This window comes from Rousettus aegyptiacus, unplaced genomic scaffold (genome assembly GCF_014176215.1).
Source record: "Rousettus aegyptiacus isolate mRouAeg1 unplaced genomic scaffold, mRouAeg1.p scaffold_m13_p_5, whole genome shotgun sequence".
Taxonomy (NCBI): Eukaryota; Metazoa; Chordata; class Mammalia; order Chiroptera; family Pteropodidae; genus Rousettus; species Rousettus aegyptiacus.
This window is the reverse complement of record NW_023416308.1, coordinates 36,112,252-36,134,426: the sequence shown is the minus strand read 5'-3', so window position 1 is coordinate 36,134,426 and position 22,175 is coordinate 36,112,252. Positions and strand designations below refer to the sequence as shown.

The 22,175-nt window shown below is 31.4% G+C and overlaps 1 protein-coding gene across 2 annotated transcripts in view; it reads right to left on the bottom strand.

Moving 5' to 3' along the window:
* ARHGEF12 (Rho guanine nucleotide exchange factor 12) overlaps positions 1-22,175 on the bottom strand; it is a 130,451-nt gene that overhangs the window by 47,372 nt on the left and 60,904 nt on the right. For both annotated transcript variants that reach the window (XM_036221728.1, XM_036221729.1), the window contains 10 exons: positions 16,753-16,851; positions 16,060-16,109; positions 14,031-14,088; positions 11,605-11,783; positions 9,903-9,980; positions 9,608-9,727; positions 7,942-8,082; positions 4,190-4,264; positions 1,830-1,922; positions 74-184 (listed from right to left, as the gene is read on the bottom strand). In XM_036221728.1, coding sequence (XP_036077621.1) covers positions 74-184; positions 1,830-1,922; positions 4,190-4,264; positions 7,942-8,082; positions 9,608-9,727; positions 9,903-9,980; positions 11,605-11,783; positions 14,031-14,088; positions 16,060-16,109; positions 16,753-16,851 — 1,004 coding nt within the window. The remainder of the gene's footprint in view (positions 1-73; positions 185-1,829; positions 1,923-4,189; positions 4,265-7,941; positions 8,083-9,607; positions 9,728-9,902; positions 9,981-11,604; positions 11,784-14,030; positions 14,089-16,059; positions 16,110-16,752; positions 16,852-22,175) is intronic.

Genomic DNA, 22,175 nt, shown 5'->3' with positions numbered 1-22,175 from the left:
TCTACTTATCACGCAGAAGTGAAAAGTTTTATGTTTTAAGAACTCTGAATTGGCTGAATTGTAAATATATTACCAATGTTGCAGGGTCAAATTGTGAAACTACATGGTGTAAGAAAACCGCCAAGTGAGCAGGGCGAGATTTTAGCAGTTCAATGCTCTGAAAACAGCTGCACTGTCCGTTGATCTAGAAAAAGAAATAATTATACATCAATAACCCCAGCATACAAAAGCAAAATGAAATGTAAGCTCAATAAAACATAACTATCCAAATTACACTTTGATCTACCCTAAAAAAATTCAAAAATTTAAAAATTTCACTAGGATTTCTTAGCAACATAGGCTATGGAATCTCTTCCTCTGAAAATTAATAATCTTTTGGGGATAGGCTGGAAGAAAGAACATTTTGGGAGGACGCAAGCTTAGAAGATAATTATTTAGGAGCTGAGATGTCTAAAAATTAGTTTGTAAACAACTGCCTAACAACACTTCTAAAAATGTAATGGAAGGTTTGTATCCTAATAATCAAATAACTGTTTTCCTTTTATTTTTGGCTAATTACAGAAATGGTGGTAGGAAATGGAGTTTTACAATTTTAAGATACCTCCTAGAATACTTGCATCCCTAATTACATTGTAAACAGAAAACAGTAATAGTTAAACTTAAGGTAACCCAGAATCACAATTTTTATATAATTTTTCATCTAAATAAATTAAGGAATAAAGTTAATCTAAGCAAACAATACCAAATCTATATAATCTCTTTCAGAAAATACAAGAGGAGGTAACACTTCTTAACTTATTCTAGGAGGCCAGCATTACCCAACTATCAAAATCAGACAAAGAAATTACAAAAATAAAACAAAAAAAAGCTACACACCAATATCTCCTATAAAAACAGATACAAACATCCTCAGCAAAACAATAGCAAATTGAATCTGGCAATATATATAAAGCAAAATACATTATAATCAATTAGAGTTTATCCCCAGAATGTAAAGCTGGCTCACTCAACATGCTAATATCGATCAAATTAATTTACCATATTAGGAGTCCAGGTCAAAAAAAAACATATAAGCATCTCAATTATTCAACAAAATTCAACATCTATTAACAATAAAAACTCTCAGCAAACCAAGAATAGAAGGAAACTTTCTTAATCTATAATAAAAGTTATCTACAAAAAACCAATAGCTAACATCATACTTTACAAAAAAAGACTGAATGATTTCTCCCTAAAATCAGAAATAAGGCAAAGATGTCCTGTCTCACCACTCTCACCACTCCAATTCAACCTCATACTGGAAGTCCTAATCAGTGCAATGAAGATAATAAGAAATAAAAGATAAACAGATTGAAAATAAGAAAATAAAAATTGCCTCTATTCATAAACATGATGGTTGTCTATGTAGAAAAATCCCAGAAAGTTATTTTAAAAAGCTCCTAGAAGTAGCATGTGAATTTATTAGCAAAACCAAGGTCAAGAATCAACCCAATCATATTCCTATATACCATCAATAAACAAATAGAATTTGGAATTAAAAACAAAAACAAAAACCAAAAAACAACCTTTAAAGCAAAACTGCCCTCTCCCAAAACAAAGTATTTAGGTATAAATCAATGACCTCTTATTAGTTTTTAATAAATTAAAAAGTAATTTCTATAGGTTAAAGCCAAAGTAAGCAATTAACCATGCAATTAACCAATTTATGTTAATTCTAGTATTTAGCTTCAGATCCTTAAAAATACAATGTCAATCTCCAGAAAGTGTTCATTTTTGCAACAAACATCTCATAAAATTAATGATCTGTTTTTCAGAAAAAACATTGTCACCTGTTCATGTTCAGCACCAAAATCATCATCCTCTGCTCCAATAATATGAGGTGCTATACGTGTTGAGGGACTCCCAATAAGTGGTTGAGTGTCCTGGTAATATTTAGAGAAAAGAAACAGAAAAATTATCTGGTCATCGAATTCAGAGAAAGAATAAAGTCAAACCATTAAGAAGACATGGTTCATTGAACAGGAGGGATTTCTTTTTATTTATTTATTTTTATGTACTTTATTTTTAAAGAAATGGTTCTCAAATTTTCAAGGCCATGAACCACTTTACCAAAAAACACAACAGTATTTTTTGGGGGGTGAGGCAGAGTGGGGGGGGGGGGGGAGTGGGAAGACAGTCCCTCCAGAAGTAGTAAATACCCTTTGGTTACTACACCCTTGGTTATCTGATTCTAATCACTCTCTGTGTATTTCATCTATTATTCTATACATATCTAGACCTTGTTACAGAAAGAAAGTTGGCTTACAAAGTTTAAATTTTTAAAGTTAGATTTTAAAAAAGTGAGTGAAGACAACAGGACAAAGGACAAATGAGAGTAGAAATGACGACAAAGTTAGCAGAGAGGTTAATATAAAGATATCTATTAATGTCATAGAGCTGAAGGCTGTCGTTTTTTCATTTTTAATTCTATTTCATAAGTGTATAACATAGGGTTTTTCAACCCTGGCACTGCTGATATTTTGGGCCAGATAATTTGTTGTTGTGGGAGCTGTCCTGTGCATTGTAAGGCATTTAGCAGCATCTTTGCCCTCTACCCACCCACCAGATGCCAGTAGCAGCCCTCCAGTAATGAAAATCAAAAATGTTTCCAAACATTGCCAAATGTCCTGAAAAACAAAACCACTTGCGGTTGCAGATCACTGGCAAAATGAAAAAATAAATAAATAAATAAAAAATAAAAAATAAATCACACGAAACACTGTTATAGAAAGAAAACAAAATTACAAAAATAAATTATAGGTTGGCAGATTTCACTCCATGTTAGATGTCAAGTCATTCACAAAGTTAGATTTAGCATAGAAAAGGCAGTGTAGGGCATTAATGTATAATGTAAAAAAATAAGAGATGTTTGAAGTTCACAAACACTAATATCAAAGACCATATAGTACTAAAAGAAATAAAAATTTTGGAATAAATAGAAAAGAATGAGTTTGGCTTAATTCTAACAGCAGTTGAACACGTGGGATCTGTAGCTAAACAAAGGGAGTGGGGCTATAATGATTTGGGAGTCATCTGCAAAGTAGCTAAAGTTAAAATTATGTACACAGACCCAACAAGTTATAAATTAAGTAAATAATATATAGCTGTAGTTTTTCCTCCTTAAGCGTATCCCAACACTATGTATTTGCATCTCCTAAAATTAATTTGGCCCTTTTCACTACTTGTTTTTTAAACCTCAAGGCTGTAATTATTTAAGAAAAATTCAGGTGAAACAATAGAAATTTGTTTCGAGTAGTAGTTAGACAACTCTTAATTTTAAAGCTGATTAGATTTCTCTGATTTTTCAATAGTCCTTATGTCGCTATTAATCAATGCATCACAATATGTTGTCTTTTACTATAAAACTTCATACAAGTCTAATCAAAAAATAAAATCAGAATGCAAAAAGTATTCAATTAAGAATATGTATGATCTTACATTTCTACTTCTGAGTATATGCCAAAAGGAATTGAAAGAACTTAAACAAATATTTGCACAGCCATGTTCATAGTAGCATTTATTCACAATAGCCAAAAGATAGAAATAACCCAAGTAAGTGTTCACTGACAAATGAATGGATAAACAAAATGTGGTATATACATACAATGAATTATTATTTGGCCTTAAAAAGGAAAAAAATTCTTACACATGCTACAACATGGATGAACCTGAAAGATATGTTAAATTAAACAGTCTGGTCACAAACGGATAAATATCATATGACTCTACTTAAATGAGGTTCTCAGAGTAGTCAAATTCATAAAGACAAAGTAGAATGATGGCTGCCAGAGGCTCAGGGAGATAATAATGGGGAGTTAGTGTTTAATGAGTACCAAGTTTCAGTTGAGGGAAGATGAAAAGTTCTATAGATAAATGTTATGATGACTGTACAAGGTGAATGTAAGTTAATGTCAATAAACTGCATATTTTAAAATAGTTAAATGATAAATTTTATGTTATGTATATTTTACTATAATAAAAATACAACACATTACCTAATAATACTAACTATGGAGTAACTTGATTTATCAAAAATTTATTAAGTTCCTTTAAAGTTTAAGCTTTCTCTCAAAAAAAAAAAATACAAATAGCAGATATCTGTCACTTAGATATTAAAAAAGCACTAACATTTAATGGATTTCATACTCACAGTATCCTGAATTACTTCATTTTTCTCTGTGTTTTCCTCTAGAGAAATCCTCTCTTTCAGGCCACTCTTGGGACTCTAATTTAAAAAAAAGAAAAAAAAGAAAGATATTCCATTCGTTTCAATAGGCCCACCAAAAGGAGATAAGAAAAAACAGTCCTTATCTCTATGGAAGAATAATGTTCTGAATTTCATGTATATATACGAAACTACGAAATATCTTTCATATAATACCTAGCTCTGCTACATTTTTCCTGACTTTGGCAAATCATTTATTTTCTCAGCCTTTTAGTTTTTTATTGCTAAAACAATATAGAACCAATAGAATAGTTTTACTTTATCTCCAAGCCCAAAGGCTAATTTCTACCAATTCGTTCTAGATATGTTATGTATCTCAAAATCATTATGCCAAAATCAAATATTATTTTTATCCATCTCTTCTAATCCCTTTATCCCAAACTATTCTATCCAAATTAAAAGCACTTTGGCCTTTTACATGAATAAAATTAAGCTTCTAATTTTCTGTTGCTACTTCATGTGAAACTGATGGATTTTTATAAAATTTTTTTATTTAAAAAAATGATATATTTGGAAAATGAGCTAATATAAAACACAAACAATATGATATGCAGAATATGATATGCAGAATTTCAATTCTAGGGGATGAGGGATCCCCAAAGCAATGAAAGCCATTCTTCAGAGCAACTGAAAATGAGGCAAAAGGGATTTTTGTGTGAATGCCAATAAAGAGGATAAATGCTATTTATTCATATACCCAGATATTAAAAAAGCACTATCATTTAATGGATTTGCACAGCCATGTTCAAAAATAAGTAGTTTCAAAAATAAGCTCCGCTTTACAGAAATGGGTAACTTTGGGTCTTGGACAAGAGATATAAAAGACAAATCTAGAAAGATACTGGAGAGTCATGTCAAAAGAAAATCTAAGGAGGCCACTAGCCAAAAAAGGGAAAATTTAAGCATCAAAAATAATGATTGCAACAAACCAAAGCACAATAAGCAAGAACGTCAGAATCCATGAATTCAAAATATCATACACATGCATGCATGTAAGGTCACATGAGTGACCTTTGGACTTTGTTAGAGTACAAACTCTTTTGAAAATATATATAAACAAAAAGAATCAAGCGTTTGTCCCACCTTTCCTAAATTACTTTATGAAGAATAATTTCCCTTACTAGTTTTTAGATTACCCTAAGTTATATTTTAGGGTAATCTAAAAACTAGTAAGGGAAATTATTCTTCATAAATTCCATCTGATACAGAAAAAAATGACAAAACTATATGATCATTTTGAAACGACTAATTAAATATTGGATGCAGGCATTTTGATCCACAGCAGGCATAAGAACTTAATGAAGAACTTTATAATGAAGAAATCATGCTGACATCACCTCAAACTTAGGGTCACACACACAAAAATTAAAAGCATTGATTCAAAAGATAAAAACACTGACTGTTTCCTACAATCTTAGTATAATACGACTGAAACGAACATGGAAATCCATCAACTAAAAGCACATTTTAGCTTCAAATAGACACATGAAGGAATTAAGCTAGTTTGTATTGTGTTCAGTAAATATAATATCTCTCTTTATGCAATCAATACATCACCTCTCACCTGGATTTCCACAATATCCATTTATTTATTTGGTCTCAGTTTCCTCATCTATCAAGTGGTGATATTGCTTCCTGAAGATTATTATGAGAGTTAAAAAGAGTATCTGTAAAGCATTCAGTACAACTGCTGACACAAAGCAGGTATTCAATAAATGGTAACTATTTATTAGCAATTCACCACACATTTGTTAAGTTCCTATTAAGCCAAGCAGTCTTCTTTTCTTACAAATCTCCCAGTCTCTTTACTCTACTTCTTTTTCCACACTGACATGTTTCTGATTGTGCCTCTCTTTTGCAATGCAAAATAAAGCTCAAACTCATTAATCATTCACTGTTGTTCATTCAAGTACTTAATAAACACCAGATTATGCGTCAAACAGTCTTCATTCACTGGAATGCCTGTTTCTACTCTTGCCAATTCACTCTGTATTTTATAAAGTTCTATATCTAAGACACAGCTTTTATTGTAATATTCCTTTATATACAAGATAAAATCCAAATTTTTCATTTGGATCACTTATTCTGAATTCCTACAATCTGCCAGGTTTTGGAGACATAAAGGTAAATAAGACAGTCCCGATGTTCTCAGACATTTTCCACCTAATGGTAGAAACAAGCCATGAAAACAGAGAGAAGTAGCACTAAAATAAAAAGGAGAATATGAGATGGATTCCCCAAAAGAGTACTGCAAGAACAAGTTGAAGCCCTTTAGAATCTGGACTCAAGACTTCGTTTCTAAGAAAACTCTAGCCATTTCATTCATAACTCTAATACACCAGTAAAAATTTCACTGCTCTCCCAAAATGTTATGGAAATTTTATATATCCAGTGCCTTTGCTCACATTTAGAGTACTGATACTTTATGGCTAGTCAGAGGTAGATCACATACTACCTGGGTAAGTTTGGCAAATTGGTTAACTCCATTTGGCCTCACTTTTTCTTTGTAAAGTTATGAGACTATTTCACATGACTTTTGAGAATGAACTAGGATAAGGAATATAAAACACTTATTACAGCACATGGTATGCATGCCCATAGCTATTATAATTTTTTGCTTGAGTCAAAATTGAATTTTTCATTAAAACCTTTGGCCTACCCAATCGTAAGACTCCTAAAACCATCTTTTATAAATAAATAAATAAATAAATAGATAGATAGATAGATAGATAAATAAATAAATAAATAAATAAACTGATCCTCGTATTGTCCTTGCATAAAGAGATGAGTCATTGGGCCTAAGCCTCAAAAGGTGGCTTGAAAGACGGCTAGGGCCAGTGGTTTTCCATTTTTTTTTTATTTACCACAACCTTTAATAAAAGAGAAATTTTACATTGTTAATCAGCATATGTGTGCGCTTACACAGACACACACACACTTACACATAAATGTGTATACCACAAAAGTAACACTGCTTCCATATCTAAAGCACTCTTATTTCTTTCTTTTTTTTTTTAAATTCTAGTCCCAATCCACTAAATTGATTTCATGAACCAGTTTTAAAAACATTGAATTTGACTACTTTCCTCATCACTTTTAAAAAGGGTGATCTCTTTTTAAGTCATTATTCCTATTACTGCTGCTTACAAAGTACTGCTGAGTAACAGTGAATTTGGCTTTTAAGTATTCATACAGCTAGGAACTACATTATATTCAACTTAAAATATTTTCTATCCTTTAACAAATATCCATCTTCATCTGACAATTTCTGGGTTAAGTCTACCTAACAGGACTAACTCTTTTCCTCTTTGTGACAGCAAAGAGCCCCATGATTCAGGACTGAGTCACTCTGACCACAAATAGAATACTGACAGGCTCTTAAAGATACTAACAATTGGCCTCTTGGTTCAGTATAAAACACTGCCATTATTAACTTCTCTACCTGCAAACAAGATGCTTTCTGGGAAATTCCATCTCCTCAAAGGAAATATTTGGCAATGGGTGTCCAAGGGAAAAAGTAAACTCTGGAATTAAAAGCTCACATCAACAGTGCCCAGAACCTCTGCATATCAAATTGTTACATTAAAGATGGCAGTGATAAAAAAAAAAAGTAATAAGAGAACACCTCTCATTCACGTAAATAAGAACACAAGAAGATAAAGATATAGAACACTTACATCTGCATTGTCACTACTGGGCCAAGACGCATCTCCACTGCTATAGTCAATTCTGCCTAGTCCATCTCCAGGCTCTGCTTCTACCTCACTGACTGTTAGCGTGTCACCTAAAAGCTTGGAGGATGTAACTACAGCTCCATCCTAAAACAGATTAAACACACACATGAACACATTTAAAATAAAAACTTTTCATTACTGACTGCATAAAAAAATAGAGTTGCACTATAGTCTCATGGGAGACTGCTAAAAGTTGGCCAGTTTGATGTGATCAAGAATGCTTAAAGCTCTAAAAGTCAAAAACATAGCCACAAATTTTGTGGTTCTAAAATGGCAATGACCTTAAAGACAGTTTAGTAAAGAGAAAAAAGTTCAAACTTCCACACAGAGCATAAAGATAGTTTGTTAAATTATATCATTTATATTTCTTACCCATTTGTAAAGATTATTACACTATAACTTCTGCTTCACTGCCTTCCAACACCAGAATTTTAACAAATCACAATTACTGGGGCACGATACTATAATATAAATTATTATAAGCTTTTAGATTAGGAACCACATTTTTACTATTTGAACAGAAAGAATGTTCTTTGCTCAGTAATAATACCATAAACCTGTCAACATTACTGAGGCATAATACTCAAAACTTCATCACTCAAAGTAATGAAAAAAATCACGTGTAACAGAAAGTACACTAAACCAGTAAGTCAAGAGACCTTACAACTGTGTGACCTTGTATGAGTCATTTAACCAGTTTAGGACCTAGTTTTCACAACCACTGCATGATATTTTAACTTTAAAATGAGTAGATTAGACTAGATGATCTCAAAAAATCCTTTTAAATCTATGAATCTGGCTTTCACTTACAGACCTGAGGAAAAATAGCAAATCAACAGCTTTTACTCATTTTAAATGGTAAAGGCGATTAATCCATTTTGTTTTAAGATGAAATAAAAGGAACCTTCTGTATCCCAAATCTAAATAGTACAGACTATAAATATGCTTGATATATAAATCCTGAGTTATTTTTATCTAATGAGACAATCATCTCCATATTTATACCTATGGAACAAATTCTGTTGAAATCTATTTTAAAACTTCAATAAAAGTATAGTCATTAAGAATGTGAATGTGCTTTGAATTCATCAGACTGGCCTTAAATTCCAGATCCATTGCTTTTGAGCTACACAATCTCAGACAAATTATTTAATCAATCTGGGTTTCTCTAAATGTATATGTATAATGGGGGGAAACAATAGTAGTATCTAATCTCAGTGTGCAGACTGAATAAAAAAATGCTTGTCTATGTACTTAGCACAATGCCAGTCAATTTGTAAAATCATATATTCCTACTTAAAAACTGTCATTCTGTTTCACAATAGCAAAATCAACCTCAAAAATATAAAGAGATGTATCCAAATACATTTTAGTAATTCATCACATCGAAGCAAAAGCACAAATTTCATTTTAAAATTATTATGGAACAAAGAAACATTACATCATGAAGAAACAAATAATCAGAAGCCCACATTTCTTTTAATCATTATTTCTAGAACATCGTACATAGGACGTTCTGTTGCACTATGCTAGAAAAAATAACTTTAAAAAGGCAACTGCAACACTGTCTGACAAATTCCCCTGCAAAAACTTTTAATAGTGATGCTACCTGAGCAGAGCCTGTGGCTTTGGATAGCTGCTCCTGTAGCTGAGGAATGTGTTTCTTGGCCTCTTGGATCTCTTTTAGCAATTTTTGTGCAGGTGTTCGGTTGTAATCTTCCTGCAATAACTAAAATGTTATAAAAATATTTTGAGAATTATGTCAAGAAAGTAAATTCCATTCTTAATCAAATAGGTAATGGCACTGATTACAATACAGATTGGCTGTGATTATGATAAAACCAATTCAACTAGGTCCACTCACATTTTGACTGACCTATAACAGCCCTTTTGTAACTTAGTACCTGTAGCCGTTCCTGTTCTTTCTGTAACATTTTTCTCAGAATTTCTACTTTCTGGTTATGAACCGCGTTGTTTTCCTCCTAGAAAAAGATAAAACAAAAAAACAAACACACAACCAATACAAGGAAAGTGAATCTAAAATAAGTAGCGAAAACAAGACATATAAAGTTATGCCCCAGCTCCAATTTTTAATACCCGTTTTCCAGTAGTTATGAGAACAGACATTTAGACATGACACTTAACGATAAAAGATTACCAGAAAATTTCAGCCCTTTTCACTCTTATTAAACTAGGTTCAAGAAAACATTAAATATTGATATTAGTTGGAGAAATTAAGTTGTCTTCAGTATAAAAATAACATTTTATACTTTTCCTTCTTTGGATCTTTACTATCAATCCCCATGTATGGCTCAAATTCCTAGTACTTCCTATCTGAAATATTAACATAGCTCCCTCGTTCATCTTCTGCCATTTCTCTTGGTTTTACAACTCTTTATTTTATCAAATTAGTCTCCTTGAAGTCCTGTTATAATTGCATCACTCTCTTGCTCAAAAAAAATTTTAATGGATCTTATATTTTAAATTAGCCTGGGAGTTCTGATTTTTCAAAATAAAAAGCCTTACTTTTTTCAAGCTTATCTCCTACTATATAAATCCTTCACAAGCACCAGACAAACAAGAGTCCTGGTTACATCTCAAAAATACTTGGTGCTAAAAAAAACAAAACAAAACAAAACTAGGTGCTTTCTTGACTCTTCACCTCTACTTCCTCTGTCTAGGTTTCCTCTTTCTCCACTGCCAGCACTTAAATGTTATCAGTTTTTCAAGTCTCAATTCAAACAATATCTTTCCATGAAGTCCTTCCTTATTACACAATTGTATGTGCTTTCCTTCTCCTTTGAATCTTTATAGAATTTAATATTTTTTCGCACATGCTCTATTTTGCCTCTGTATTATAATTACTTGTATACTCTTGATTCAATCTCAAACAACGAAGGCTAATTAACTATCTACCATATGCAAAGTACCAGGCACTCTTTTCAGGCACTAGAGACTCAACAATAAACAATACAAAACAAACAAACAAAAACCCCTTTTCCTCTTAAAGTGTATATCCTAAGATAACTAAGGACCCTGAACATACAATACCTTAATTATATTTTCATGACTGGCATATTGTTTTGTTTAATTCTGTTGAATTAAATTTGCTATCTCAAAACTTAGTAATCATTCTAAATTACATATGACCTTCGAATAATGTGGAGGTTAGGGGTGCCAACTCTCCTAGCACAAAAATCTGCATATAACTTCACCAAAAACTTAACTACTGTGACCAGAAGTCTTATTGATAACATAAACAGTCTATTAAACACATATTTTGTATGTTAAATGTATTATATAATGTATTCTTATAATGAAGTAAGCTTAAAAAAAAAGAAAATATTAAGAAAATCATAAGGAATAGAAAATACCTTTACGATACAGTACACATCTGTTGGGAAAAAAATTATTTATAAGTGGACTAGTGCAGTTCAAACCCATGTTGTTCAAAGGTCAACTGTATTATGTAATTATTAAAATAAGGAGTTATTTTCCAGAATCTTGGACTTAAATTTGTTTATCAGCTCAATACTGCAAAACTCTCAACATAAAGCAAAAGCATTATGCAACTAAACATTTATAAAGAAATTGTCCTATTCTTACCCCCATAAGCACAGGACTAGTAATCCTCTCCATATTCCCAGATGCTCCAGGTGATTGAGGGGATGTCATGATGGGAGACATATGTCCAGTGACTGATGGGTCTATTTCAGAATCAGCAAGTGGAATCTGGGGCGACCCAGGTGGGCGTCCCTGAACAGTGAGAGCTACATAGGAACCAGCTGGGGGTGGGGAGATGGAAGAGAAAGGAAAATTAACATTGCAAAAAAGATTTTTTTTAGCATTTCACCATTTAGTCTTTGACAGGTCTAGAAGATCCAATTTTATGTGAGTTTCATCATCTGTTAACCGTTTCTCCACATAAAAAGAATTTGATCTGTTTTTTCTCTGTTATAACTCCTCTTAAGATCTAAAACAACGATGTTATTTTCAGATAGCAAATTCGTACTCATAAGATCGGATATTATATAAAAGCAAATAAAATTTATAACTCCCATTTTTTCAAATTAGAGAAGAATGAGTTAATATCAACTATGTGCTAATGGCTATGTTTAATTTTCTTAAATGCAAATTTGAAAAATTATATTTAAGACGATATTAATTAGGCAGAGTTTAATTTTCTGGAATATAATATGCAACTTTAAAGGAACTTTATAAATAAATTTGACCAAATACATCCCACGAAAACCAGGGAAAAACCCCACAATAATTAAGTAGTGAGTTTTAATTTTAAAAATATGGAAAAGATGGAAATTCACTTGCTATACTATAGAGGGAAAAAAACTATAGAAAGCAAAATTAACCATAAACAGAAAGACTTAACAAAAGACATTCATTACTCATTTAGCATCAAGAAGAAATGGTACTTTCCAAATAAAGGCTTTCTTTCAGTAACTGACTTGAAGATGACAAAAATCTTTCTCTTAGAACTTTTAAATGTATTTTACACTTTTAAATGTATTTCACACTTTGTCCTCAATTTAACTCTACCAAGGAATTCACTGTCAGTTCTTTCATAATGTCTGAAGTTCTAAAAACTTTTTGCTTTTTACACTTAATGGTCACAAATGCTATGATTTGGGGGGATTTTAAGTATATACCCTTTTTAAGGTTTTTCAACCTTATTTCTCAGAAAGTCATCTATTATGTCTTATTTACTTAAATATGAGGTTGCCTAAAATAGCTTCCTACTTCTTCCCTTCTTTTCTGTTTTTAAACTGCTTTGATTTGAAATCATTTTTGTTATGTCTAGAATATGCATTAAGGAGTAGAATACAAGGAAGCTCTATTACAAGTATAGAACACAGGCTGTAGCCATTTCAAATTTCTATCTGTTTTGGATATTCAGAGTGTTTTACGCTTACCTTAATTTTTTAGCTAGGCTCTCATTAATGGATAAGTAATCTATTGCTATAGTCCTAGGATTTAATATTTTAAGTAAAATTTATATTGGAATGAGTATAATATATATAACCTAAAAAGCCAAAGAAATAATCTTGCTTTTTATATTCTGTAACAATTAGTTATCAGGCATATATTTATTATCATAACCATCCTATTTATGTAGCACATAAAATTTATAAATCATAATCTTATTAAATATTAAATTTATTTAAGTATCTAATTTTTGGACTCTAATTTTGATCATCATATTTAAAAAAATATATACTAAAGTTAAGCAGTATGGTCAAAGTGACCATCTAGAGCACTGGTACTCCAATAAAAAGGTAAAGGAATTCATGGGCTGCTTTACTTAAGCAATAGAAGGCTAAGAAGGAATTCAGTTTATTGAATTTATTCTAAAGATGTCCATTCAATGAAAAGAAACAGGATTAAATAAAACTACAGTGTTACTTCTTAGACACAAACTATTCCTTGTTTCTAGTCTACTTTACTATGGTATAGTGTGATGCAGGTTATAAACTCTTAACCTTGGAGATTTCCAAGAGAAGATCACTACCTTAGATTTAATCATTTACTTATCTAAGGGAAAGTGATTATATTAGATGGTTTTTAAAGTTCTATTTCAATTCGTCCAGGCCACTGTGTCCAATTTTCAATCTCCTCTTTCTCAGGTGACTCATACATTTCTTTGAAACATGCTTTCAATATTACCAAGAATGGAAAGTATATATATTATAATCAACCACATATCTGAAGTTGACAGAAGATAGTTATTTAGTTAAGAATTTTCACCTAAGACTTTCCTTTAATGCAGGGGTCAGCAAATTCTAGCCAAGGGACTAAATTGGCCCACAGACTGTTTTGGCAAGTAAAATTTTATTGAAAAACAGACACACCCATTTATTTACATATTATCTATGGCTGCTTTCTAGCTATAATGACAGAGTCAATTAGTAAACCATATGGCCCACAAAGCCTAAAATATTTACTATCCGTTCATTACAGAAAATGTTTGCTGATCCTTGCTTTGAAGGTTTCAGAAAACAACTAAAACATTCACCTACATTTGATTAACTTCACCACTTCCAAATGGTTTGAATGAGTCACCAGTGTTCCATTCACCTATAAGAAAATAATGTGTATCAGATACATTCTACTGAGAAAATGGCTAAACTGACTTCAGGAATTATTATACATAACATAAACAATTATAATATAGTAAACAGGGTTATGTATTTATTAAAATATGTATATATTTGGTTTAATATTCATTTTTACCACTATTCTATAAGGTATTATGAGCCTGAACACAAAACAAGGCCTTGGTTTAAAGGGCACTGCAATGTATTCACCATGATAGATGACAAAACATACCATGCAACAGGTTTACAAATCCTTCATAATGAAGAGCCCTTGCAGTAGAAAATATCTCTTTGCTTTTATTTTTATTACAAGTAAATTATGATTTGTCAAAAGCATAACACATTTTTAAAGATAAAAAAATAAGCAATATTTCCAAAATAACATTCAACTTACTTTTAGTTTTCCAATCACGACCTAATCTTTACAAAGAAAATTATTTTCAGACAGGCTAGGAAATGTTAGGAAAACATGTAGGAAATGTTATCCAGTTTCCACTAAATAATACAAATTAAGGTAAAAATATCAAACATGGATATAACATTATTTGTTCTCTGAGAAAAGTAATATTGATTTTTACAAGTTCAAATGTATCAGTGTATAAAATAAAAGTATACTCATCATGCCCACCAGAGATAACTGTTAACCATGATGTTTAATCTTTGAGACACTATTTTAGCACGTACACACCACAGACACATACATATGCATATATATTATAACTGTCTTTTTTTCTGCAAATACTTTTTATTGTATTGTGGATATCTTTCATTATAGGTACACATAGACCTAATATATTCTTTTTCAAAGCTGCAGATAAAACATTTATGCATATTTTGGTTGTTTACAAGTTCTCAATATGATAAAGTTGAAATGAATTTCCCTATAAATATATCACTTCACATTTGTACATTTACTTCCTTAGGTATGTTCCTAAAAGCAAAATTGTTAGTCAAAGGTTAGATACTTAAAGTATATCATTTTTGATACATATTTACAAATTTCCATCCAAACAGATTTTACCTAATTTATACTCACAACAACCTACGAGAATAGCCATTTTACCATACCCAAACTATGCTAAATGTATATTATCAATTTTTAAAATTTCTGATAACCAAATATATTTTCACATTTAAGTTATCAGTGAGGTTGAACATATCCTTATTATTTATTTCCATTACTTTGAGGAATTGCCTGATAGAATTCTTTGCCCGTTTTTCTATTAGACTGTTTTTATTCTTTTTCCAGTAATTGAAAAGTGTTATTAAAGTGCTCTTTACAATTAAGAATATACTTTGTAATACATTTCAAATTTTTTTTCCCCAGATTGTTCTTTGTAAGTATGTTCATGGTGTCCTTTCCTGTATAGTAATTTGATTTTAAGTAATAAAATTAGTCAACTGTCTCAAAAGTAATTACTGACTAATCCATTCTTTCATTACTGATCACAATTCAAGAATTTGAGGCTTGTTTCTGCACTCTCTGTTATGTTCCACTGATAGGTTTATGTCTGGACTAGAGTCACTTGTTTTAAATTAATCCACATTATCTCATCTCACACATATCCACATAAATAATACACTTTTTTCTTTAGCTAATCTTATACCTTTGTAAAGTCATTATTCAATCATCTGACAAGTAATGGCACAACTCTCCAATTCTACCAGTATATTCTGATGAAAACTTCTTGCTAACAAATTAATATGGAGAGAAATGATGTTCACAACTATGAGCTACTCTTCTATACAAGAATATGACTTCACTTACTCAATCCTTTTATTTTACCTTTTATTGAAGGGTAATATTAATTTTAAAATAAATGTTTTTATAATCCATGAATCCATATGTGATTTGCTGCTTTTTATAAAAATCCAAGTAAAAAATTAAAATATGGCTAATATATGCTTATTAAAAATTCCACCGTAAAATGCATAATAGTCTTTTCATTACCTTGATAATTCGATCACCGGTCTGTACTCCAGCCCGCATGGCAGCTCCATCTGTAAGAGAAATGAATTACTTAAAATGTCATTCATTTACAATTACTGATAATCTTCTTGAAAAGCAGTGTAACAAAGTAAAAAACATGGGCTTTAAAGTCAGAAAGACTTAGGTTCAAATACTGCCCCTTTCACTTACTAGTTGTGTGACTTCGGACTATTTTTATGCTTTTTTACCTTAAGCCTCAATATCACTTATGAAATGGGGATAAAAAATACCTACCAAAACATAAAGAAAATATTCAATTTATGGTAATAACAGTAGAAGATTTATTGTTGTTTTGGATAAAGCATGCATTTTTGACCCTATCTGCTTAATCTGTCTCTACTAAAATAACTTTGGTGCCATGAACAAATAATCCACAAACTTCTGTAAGTGCTGATGCATAATGAAAGTATAATGACCTAAAAGTCACAGATTTCTAAAACTATATAAGAACTATTTTCTTTCTATAAAGTACGAAGAAATCCAACTGGGATAAATTAATGCCTAAAATTATGACACAAAAGAGAAATCTAGCACAGCAGGCCATTTGGCCTGCTATGCATATGACTATTTTATTCTGGACAATAGATATTATTTAAGATTTTCTATTTTATTGTTTGCTCCCTAGTGACAAGACTATTTTTAAAAATGCCTTGCCTTCTTTGACAGATTGTACGAAGACTGGATTGTCTCCACTGACCGTCAGCCCAAATCCATTGTCATCCTTCTGGATGATCACGCAACGCTGAACAAGACCTGCAAAAGTACCATAGGGTAAAGAGAGAAGAGAAAAACGAAGAGAAAAAAAGACAATAATTACATATTAGTAATGAACTCTATTCTTTCTGGAGAAACATAAGGTAGCACATGAAACCCACATATAAAATAAGAACACTAATCACGTTAACAAAACAAACACAAGAACACTACAAAGTCATATATATTGGTTTCTCACTGGAAAGGTAGAGTAGAACTACTCCACGATAAAAAATACCTATGGCAAAACTGGAAAAGATGAAGTATTAGAAAGGTGACAGAAAGAAAGCCCATTCATATCTATGATATTTATCTGTAATATAAGTCCTCCCTACCCTGTGGTTTCGGTGCTCTAATTGGTGTTCTAACTTCCCCTATCCCCCAGTCAAAACATTTTGGGGCACTAGGCTAGAAGCAGCCTAATGTGAAATCCAATCTTACTCTCAGGAAATTATAGTCAGGAAAACACACTACATATCAAGAAAAGAGATGCTTCCAGAGCACCTACAACTCTTCTCCCAAAAAGGAGAGAAAAGGAAAAAGTTCAAAGGGAAGAAAGACTGTGGCTCACAGAAAAATAAACAGAAAGAAAAAAAAGTAGAAAAGACAAAGAAAGAATCTGTGAGCTCAACCAATTCTTTTATCACTTTCATATACTGACCTGATTCCTACAGGAGAATGTTTTCCTTCTAGTTAAAGAGCAAACGAAAATTGTCAAGGCAAGGTAAAGAGAATGAGGACCATAATCTAGGGAATAGGGATGTCCTATAAAGAAGAACCCTGATTAGTACCCAACTGTTTTATTATGCATCAGATAAAGATACTGAAGTCTGTGTTAACCAAAGATTTAATACATACCTTCAGCTTTGCAGAAACTAAGCATATCACTAAAAACTCAACATATAAAACATATAAAATAACACATATATATAGTTAGAAAATAAACAATTCTTCAAAATAAAGTTTATAGAGTCATGCTCTTTTAAATAAGTCTAATGTACAAAACAAAGGATATGTTACAGATTGCATATCTTTATATAGATTTATCCACATGTATCTCTTGCTGTTAATGAAATGTCACAAGTATGTGAGCCTACTAGAGGTGAAAGACTGAAATAACTGGATCCCAGAATGGAAAATATGAACCTTGAATTGTAACTCATAACCCAACACAAAAATTAACTTAGAGCAGATCATGTTCTAAACATAATGTTAAAACTTTCATAAGAAAATATAGGAGAAAATCTTCAAGACCTTAGGGTAGGCAGAGATTATTTAGGATGCAAAATGCATCAACTATGAAAGAAAAAACAGTAAATTGGACTCAAAATTTAAAACATCTGCTCTTCTAAAAGGTATTAAGAAATGAAAGGCAAGCCGCAGACTGGGAGAAAATATTCACAATACAAATATCTGATAATGTACTTAGATCTAAATTACATTTTTTAAAAAACTCTCCAATTCAAAAATGGAAAACATATTTTAAAAAGCACAAAAGACCTGAATAAACACATGTCAAAGAAAGATAAGCACATGCGAAGGTGTTCAATATCTGCAGTCTTCAGAAAAATGGAAATTAAAACTACAATGAGATATCACTATACACTAACTGGAATGGCTAAGAAAAGACTGAAAAGACCAAATGATGACACAAATGTGGAAAAACTGGAACACTCATAGATAGCTGGTGGAAGTGTAAAATGGTACACTTTGAAAAATAGTTTGGAAATTTCTTTGAAAGGTGAGCATACATTTATTTAAATAAGACCCAATTATTTCACTCCCAAAAGAAATGAAAACTCATGTCCACATAAAGACTGGCAGACAAATGTTCATATAGCAGTTTTAAGTTCATAAGAGCCAAAGACTAGAAACAACTCAAACATCCATTAAAAGAATGGCTAAATAAATGTTATATCAATTACAATAAAATACTATTTAGCAAGAAAAAACAAAAACAGGAACTACTCATATATGGATGAATCACAAAAACATGCTAAGCAAAAGATGGCAGATACAAAACAGTACACACACTATATGTTCCCAATGTAAAGCAGACAAAACTAAAATATAGTAACAAAAAGCAGATTAGTGGTTGTCTAGGGGCAAGGTGGGGAGAATGATTGCAAAGAAATGTGGAGGAACTTTCTGCAGTGATGGAAATGTCCTGTATCTTAATTAAGGTAATGGTTACACAAGTATACTCATTTGTCAAAACTCATCAAACTGCATACTTAAAACGAGTGTATCTTATTTTATGTAAACTGTATCCCAAGAAAGTCAATTTTCAACATTAAAAAAATGTGTAACCCTCAACTCAAGAGACTACTAAATACAAAATAGCATTTGAATTCATCACTCCACACCATAGTAAATTGTAATGGAGAGGAAAGACGATCCATCAGAATTCAGCCCTTTTCCTTTGTTTAATGTTGCTTCCTTCAAGTAATTAGGAAAAACTATAAATAGAAACGGTATGAATACATTAAAATGAAGAAAAGCAGCATTCTTTATAAATTTCTAATCCATAATACAATATATGAACCAGAGAACCTCCAAATATTTTACAAGAATCTTTTAAAAATCCATGCCTGATTTTGGAAACAAACATATGATGACGTCCCTTACGCTTATTTGAAATTTCTAAATAAATTATGTATTGTGGCTTTAAAAATAAAAATCAAGACAACCACGACACTTAATATATATATATTTTTTATACGACATCTATCCCTCCCAGTTCTCCCAAGAGCTGAAACTCAGCAAATTAAGGGTTTCTTATATTAGTGTTTGTTGTGCTTAAGCCTCCGGGCTTCTTACACACTTTCTTCAGGACTCTGTAGAGAATAGGGTGCTTATAAAAAGTAAGGAAGAAGAGTAATAAGGGTTAAGAGTTTGCTATGTTTGTTTATTTCACCTTAATATAATGAACATAAAGTAATTAACTTAAGCCTGGCAAATAATAAGGGCTCATAAATGTTAAGTATTACTTTATTATGATTGGGCACTGGCTGCCCTTGGAATTTCCTAATCAGAAATATAATTACTCATCTATCGATGCCATCAATTAAAAACAATTCTGCATTAACAACCTCCTACCATTTTTGCAAATGCTCAACAAGTAAGATAAAAATAAGGATTAACTTCCTTGAAACTTAGTCATAGTAATACATCTTCATTTTCCATGTTCTTGGTGCCACATTTTTAAGTACATATGAAGTATCGGTAAACTAGTGTATATCTCTATACTATACTTGCCAAAATGTATTACAATTCTTTCTTTTGTAGTAGACTGTGAACTTCCAGAAAGTAAGTCTCCTGTTATCTTTGCACTCTTACTTGTATCATAGTGCCTAACATATAATAGGTACTCAATGAGTATTTACTAAGCAAACTTGAATTTATTTTACACAAAATTTTTATCTAATTCAAAGATATCAGACCTAATCACTTTTTAAGAAAAAGTGATTATTGAAAACTATGCAATGCAGACAAATATTTCTGTAAGGACATTCACTAACTTCTGCCCTGGCTAAATTCTAAAAAATAATTTGATTCCCCTCTACCCTAAAATAACTCCTCTTGTTACAAACACATTTTTCTTTATTTCCTGTTTTTTAAGGATCATAATATTTCACCCAGAAGCTGATAAAAGATATCAGGCTTCATGCCATTAGTGAAATAAAGATGTTAAATTTTATTTTCTCTTTGTAACAAAGGACTTTTTTTTATACTGTTATAACAATGTGGTATTTGAAACCAATATAAAAAGATTAAAAGATAATTGCCAAGGATTGTATTTTGAAGGTGAAAAAAAAATAAATTAGGTCTTTGTAATAGAGTGGGGAAGGGAACAATTCATAAAAAGTTATTCTAAAAAAGGTGAGAAAGTTTCACTATAATACATTCCTGAGAAAAGGCAACAACTATACTGTCAAATAGCAAATTAATGAAAATGTAGTGTTTAATATGTAAGGCAACATGCTAAACCTTCCACACTGCATTCACTTTAGTGAAAATATATTAGTCTTTCTTCATCTTTGATTTTATTACAGATCAAATTTCTTTAAGTCTCACCTCTTAAGAATTAGCTTCAGGGAAGGGTGTGGAGAAAGACCATGTGTAACATCATAAAAATAGCTCATTTTTAAACTGCTACCAAACATATACGTTTAATAAGACATTTGATTAAAAAGTTTCTTCATTTTAAATGCACAATGCTGTCAGCAGGCAAGAGGAACCTTAAGTTCTAAGTATGTTGATTTTATTTTTTTGACTATTACCAACAGTCTCTTTTCAAAGTTACATTTTCCTCTACTATAAAATTTTTCAGGAAAAACATCTAATTAAGATGAGTCAACATTTTATTCTGTCAACTCTTTACTAAAACACTCATCTCAATCTCAACAATCACATATTTAAAACTCAATCACATATTTAAAACTCAATAAGTAAGCAGGGTTGGGCCTGCTAAGTACTTGGATGGGAGACCACGTAGGAAGACCAGGTGCTGCAGGCATAACAAATTTAAAAAATAAGAGACTGTAAGATGACAAGGTCCTTGCTATCTGTGAGGTCAACCAGGGGTTGCCACAACTAAAAAAAAATAAATTAAAAAAACAAAAACAAAAACAAAAAACATCTCAATGAGTGACTCCAGTATGTCAAACATTACGGGAGATGCAAAGATGAATAGAAGTAAAAATAACTATATACAAAGCAAGATGTCAAAGTTTAGGCAACAAAAGTAGCTGGGCAAATCTAGTAAAGCCTCACAAAGGTGACAATATTTGAAATGGGCCTGAAAGGATGGGGAGGGCTCTAACAGGGAGTTATAGGACGTAAATCTTTCAAAGACAATGGGAATGGCAAGAACAAAGCAAAAATACCAAGTCGCACTCAGGAAATAAAAATTTGGAGGAGAGTCTGGTACTTTATGTGAATAGTAGTAAATTAAGGTAGAATAGTAAATTGGAAACAAATTATGGCATATCTTAATAACTACTTGTACTTTACTAGCAACTGGATGCCCAAATCCTTACTTTAGTAATATTAATCTGACAGAATACAGAATGAAGAATAGGAAGTGAATCAATGTGAAACTGAAGTGAAAGAAAGTTATGAGTTTATTAAAATAGTCTAATGAAATGATGAAAAACTAAACAAAGAGGTGAGAATGAAAAAGTGAAGGATGAAAAATAATGTGATGATAGAATCAATTAGAACTTGCAAATAGTTTACTATAGAGAACAAGGTAAAAGGAGAAGTCAAAGATAGCTTTAAGAAAGTAAGACTAGGTTAACAGAAAAATGACACTGCCGTTA